This window comes from Hevea brasiliensis, chromosome 9 (genome assembly GCF_030052815.1).
Source record: "Hevea brasiliensis isolate MT/VB/25A 57/8 chromosome 9, ASM3005281v1, whole genome shotgun sequence".
Classification (NCBI taxonomy): domain Eukaryota; kingdom Viridiplantae; phylum Streptophyta; class Magnoliopsida; order Malpighiales; family Euphorbiaceae; genus Hevea; species Hevea brasiliensis.
Genome location: NC_079501.1, coordinates 21,001,328 through 21,005,692, shown reverse-complemented (window position 1 = coordinate 21,005,692; position 4,365 = coordinate 21,001,328). Strand labels below are relative to the sequence as shown.

The 4,365-nt window shown below is 36.5% G+C and overlaps 1 protein-coding gene across 1 annotated transcript; it reads left to right on the top strand.

The window, feature by feature from the left end:
• The first annotated feature begins 1,625 nt into the window (after window positions 1-1,625).
• LOC110656018 (allene oxide cyclase, chloroplastic) lies at window positions 1,626-3,225 on the top strand. Its single transcript, XM_021812531.2, has 3 exons — window positions 1,626-1,936; window positions 2,037-2,158; window positions 2,654-3,225. The coding sequence occupies exons 1-3, from the start codon at window positions 1,705-1,707 to the stop codon at window positions 3,053-3,055; spliced, it is 756 nt and encodes a 251-aa protein (XP_021668223.2). The 5' UTR covers window positions 1,626-1,704; the 3' UTR covers window positions 3,056-3,225.
• The last annotated feature ends 1,140 nt before the right edge of the window (window positions 3,226-4,365 follow it).

Here is a 4,365-nt window from a genome sequence, read left to right as displayed (position 1 = left end):
CTTAGTGTCTATGGAAAGCTTTCGAGGTGTAGATGGTGTTTGACACAAGACCTGGCCCAATCGGTGGCCGGATCGGCCGGATTTCAATCGGGAAGCTGAAGCGGGGCGCTGCGCGTTGGGTGGTATTCGCGCGCGCTTTTTCGGCGTTCCAGGAGGCGGCAGGCGAGGCGGCGCACCGGCGAGGTAAGGAGGCTAAGGTGGCGGCTGGCCAGCGAGGGGAGGTGAGAGGAGAGAGAAAACGGGAGGGGAAGGAGGGACGTTGGGCACGCGAGGGAGAAAGAAGAAGAAACAGAAAAGGGCCGGTCTGATTCGACCGGTCCGATCCGGTTCGATTCGATTCGGCCAGTCCGATTCAAGATACAAAATTTTAAATTTTTACTCTGCCTTGGGATCAAAAATAAGGCCCAAAAATTTTGAAAAAATTCTAGAAAACTCAGAATCCAAATATAATTTTTAATTTTGTCACGTGATCTTTAAATTAATTTTTAAAAATCATCAAAGTTTTATATTTTCGAAAAATCGAATCTAATTTCTAAAATCTGAAAAATTTCAAATAATTTCCTAAAATTTAAATAAAATAAAATATTAATATTTATTCATAAAATAATAAATTTAAAAATTAGAGGCATTACAGATAGCTTTAATATTCATACGTTGATTACACTGAAATTTTATGTGGCAAATTTGCAATGATTTGCACAAAGGTGGTACATTTTAGTGTTTAATCCATGTGATCCACAAGGCCTGCACTCACTTCACAAGGTTTGCAGAATCTAGATGATGATGATTCACATTTGACGCGCGTGTTGCGCTTTTTTATTTATTGATTTTTATTTATTTTGGACGCTTATTTTACTGGGAAAGCTAACGTAACACCCCGCTGTCATGGCTTCAGACAAACCCATACAACCATTGATATGTGATCTCAATATTTTAAGGTTATTCAGTGGCCCATACTGAATAAACTTAAATAGAGTGGGAGATTCGGGCACTCCATACCTTACCTCCAAATCAAAGGCTCATTGGCCAGTTGCTCTACTTATTCATTATCTATTCTTTTTCTTCTTTATTATTAATTTTTATTTAATATTTTATTTTTTAATTATTATTTTTAATTCAAATTAAAATCCAATGAGACGCTTATGATAAAAGTTTCCTTGAATCATAAATTAACTAACCAAATTTTCACAAGTCTACTGACATATTGTGTATTAATGAAAAACTCACATTTTTATAAATTGAAGAAATATCGTATGGAATATAAAATCTCTCTTCTCGTTCTATCAATCAGTGTTCAGATTTGCATCATGCAATTCGTTGAAGCCGAAAACAAGCTCTCTTATTCACACATTGACGGTGGCATTGACAAATTACCCATGAAGACATTTTGCACTTTCCTCCACTTTTTTTCCGTCCAAACACCAAATCACGTGTTCAGAGCTAATATTGGAACCACGTTAAATAAAAACGGCCGCCTAAGGTGCGAGGCTGAAGACTTGGTTGACTATTCTTAAAAGCCATGGCATGGTCCACCCACGGTTGCACCGTCCATCCGTATACCCAAAAACCACCACCCCCACGTAACCCCACCCACCTGGCACTCTTCTTCTATATAAACCACCACTGTCACTCCTTTTTTCCTCACTTTCTCTCCTGCCAAACGCCAAGAATTATAGAATCTAAAAACTATCATCATCAGGATCAATGGCTTGCTCAACTTCTTCTCTCAGTACCATCTCTTCTGTGAAGGTGACCAGCCCTTCAAGATCTAACTCTGCTGCCACTGTGCCCACCAAATCAGTAGTCTTGCCTTTCAAGATCGCAACTCCATCTCTCACTCACCTTTCAAAGACTTCAAGCTTTAACCACTTCTCTGTTCCCAAGAGATCTTTCCTCTGCAGAAGCCAAGCGGCCTCATCTGATGATGCAAGACCCGGTAACTGATCTTTCTCTATCTCTGTCAATTATTTTTTTCCTTTGTTTTCCAGTTGAGTTTGTGATTCATCGAATTGGGTTCTGTGTTCTTGGCTTTGCAGCCAAGGTCCAAGAGCTGTATGTGTATGAGATCAATGAGAGAGATCGTGGGAGTCCTGCTTACCTCCGCTTGAGCCAGAAAGAGGTTAATTCTCTTGGTGATCTGGTGCCTTTTAGCAACAAAGTAAGTTTTTACATCTCAGTTTCGTTTGTTTCCTGAGAAAATCTATCTTGTTTTGTGAAGATTGTGATTATAATCTGCTTTTTTGCTCTCAAATCATTGTCCCTAAGTACCAATTGCGGATATTCCCTGTTTCAAAACCTGAAAATTTACAAGTTCACTGTGTTTTTCACTCTGCAGTGAAATTTCTCCTTTTCTCCCCCAAAGTGTCTTTACAAGTCTTAATAATGGTAATCATCTTAAAATATGAAGAGAAAATTACTAGTTAGCAATATTTATTATTGATTGAGATCCAGTTCAACAGCATTGTGATCCATGCTATGAATTAATTCAATAATATTGAAGTGATTTATAGGACCATTAAATTAAAAAAATAAAAATAAAAATAAAAATCTTTTGCGTTCCATGTTTGAAGTAGAGACAATTAAAGTATGTCAGTAGTGGGTAGTGGTTACATCATTGACGGTGTTCTTTCTTCTTTTTGTTAAAATATTACAGCTTTACACCGGAGACCTGAAGAAACGTATAGGTATAACAGCAGGAATATGTGTATTGATCCAAAACAAACCGGAGATGAAAGGTGACCGGTACGAAGCCATCTACAGCTTCTACTTCGGGGAGTACGGGCATATATCGGTGCAGGGATCGTACCTGACGTATGAGGATACGTACCTGGCGGTGACTGGCGGCACGGGCATTTTCGAAGGGGTTACCGGTCAAGTTAAGCTCCGTCAGATAGTTTTTCCGTTTAAGCTTTTCTATACATTTTACTTGAAGGGAATTAAGGAGCTGCCAGAGGAGTTGCTTAGCAATCCTATTGAACCACATCCTGCTGTGGAGGCACACCCAGATGCTAAGGCTTGCCACCCACATGCTGCAGTTCCTAATTTCACTGATTAATCATGATGAGCATTGAGTTAGTTTCTGAGAATGTTATTAATCATGATAGAAATCGTTGGTGGATTTGATGGTTTGTTTTTTGAATTTATCTTTTTGCATAGAAAACTTGATATTGTCAATGTCGTTTTTCCTTTCGTTAATGCATTTCATTGTCTTGGAGTGCTTGGTGATGTTGGTGAAAGCACGATGGCCAGTCGGTGCCAATTCTAGTGAAGTGCGAAGCTTTGTGGAAAATTTTAAAATAATAATTATAATAATAATAAAACAATTATAGGGAAAATTAAAAGAAGTGCAGCTTTACAAGTGCCCACTTTCCTTTTGGTTAAAAAAAAAAAATAAAAAGAAGGCTTTATATTGAAAAAATATGATTATAATCACGTGCTAATAAATCAAGGATTTGTTTGGATGTGTGAAGTCGAATATAGATGGAAGTGTTTTTCATAGTTAAGCTTTTGCTCTAGCTACGGGTTTCTTGGGTGTTTTCGATGGTCATTGGTGAAAGTGTTGCTAGAGATCTGAGCTTGCTTGGAATCTTCATTATCATGTGGTTAGTGTAGAGAACGATGATCAAGCAGAGTTTGTGTGACTTACTGTTAAGGGTAATTTTTACTCAGTCGTCCTCTAATTTTGGGCATTGTGTCATTTTCTCTCCATAATTTATTATAATAAAATTACTAAACTTTAGTTTTAGTAACATGAAAGTCCTCATAATCCTATTTGACCTATTATAACAAGTTTTCATATTAACAAAAAGTAAAAGTTATTTAAATACCCTCTCTTTAACAACTCTCATTCTATTTATAAAATAATATATTTATTTTTTATTTATGAAAATATTAGAAATAAAAATGTATAGTAATAATTGTTGAAATTTGGATATTATTGTATAAATTTTAAAAATATTATTAAGAATTTGAGATATATAATATTGAAAATTTGATTAGTATTAAATTTATTTATATTATTATTAAGAATTTAACACATGCAATCTTTCCCTTCTCTCTCTCTCTCTCTCTACATGGTTCTTGGAAGGATTTTGGGGTTTTGATGATGTGATTTGTTGTTTGAGCTTGTTGCACAAATAGAGAGAGAAGTTTTGCAGGAAAAGATTATATTTTAACAGAATACAGAGAGTTTGCAGAGAGAAGAGAGCAAGAGAGGAAGATTGCGAGAATAAAAGAGAGGGATGAAGGGGAGAGAGAAAACGAGATTAAGAGTGAGATATAAATGGGAGAGGAAGAGAAAGCGAAAGGCAAGAGAGTTAGGCTTTTTATTACAACATCACATTGTAACAAATTAAAGTTAATGGC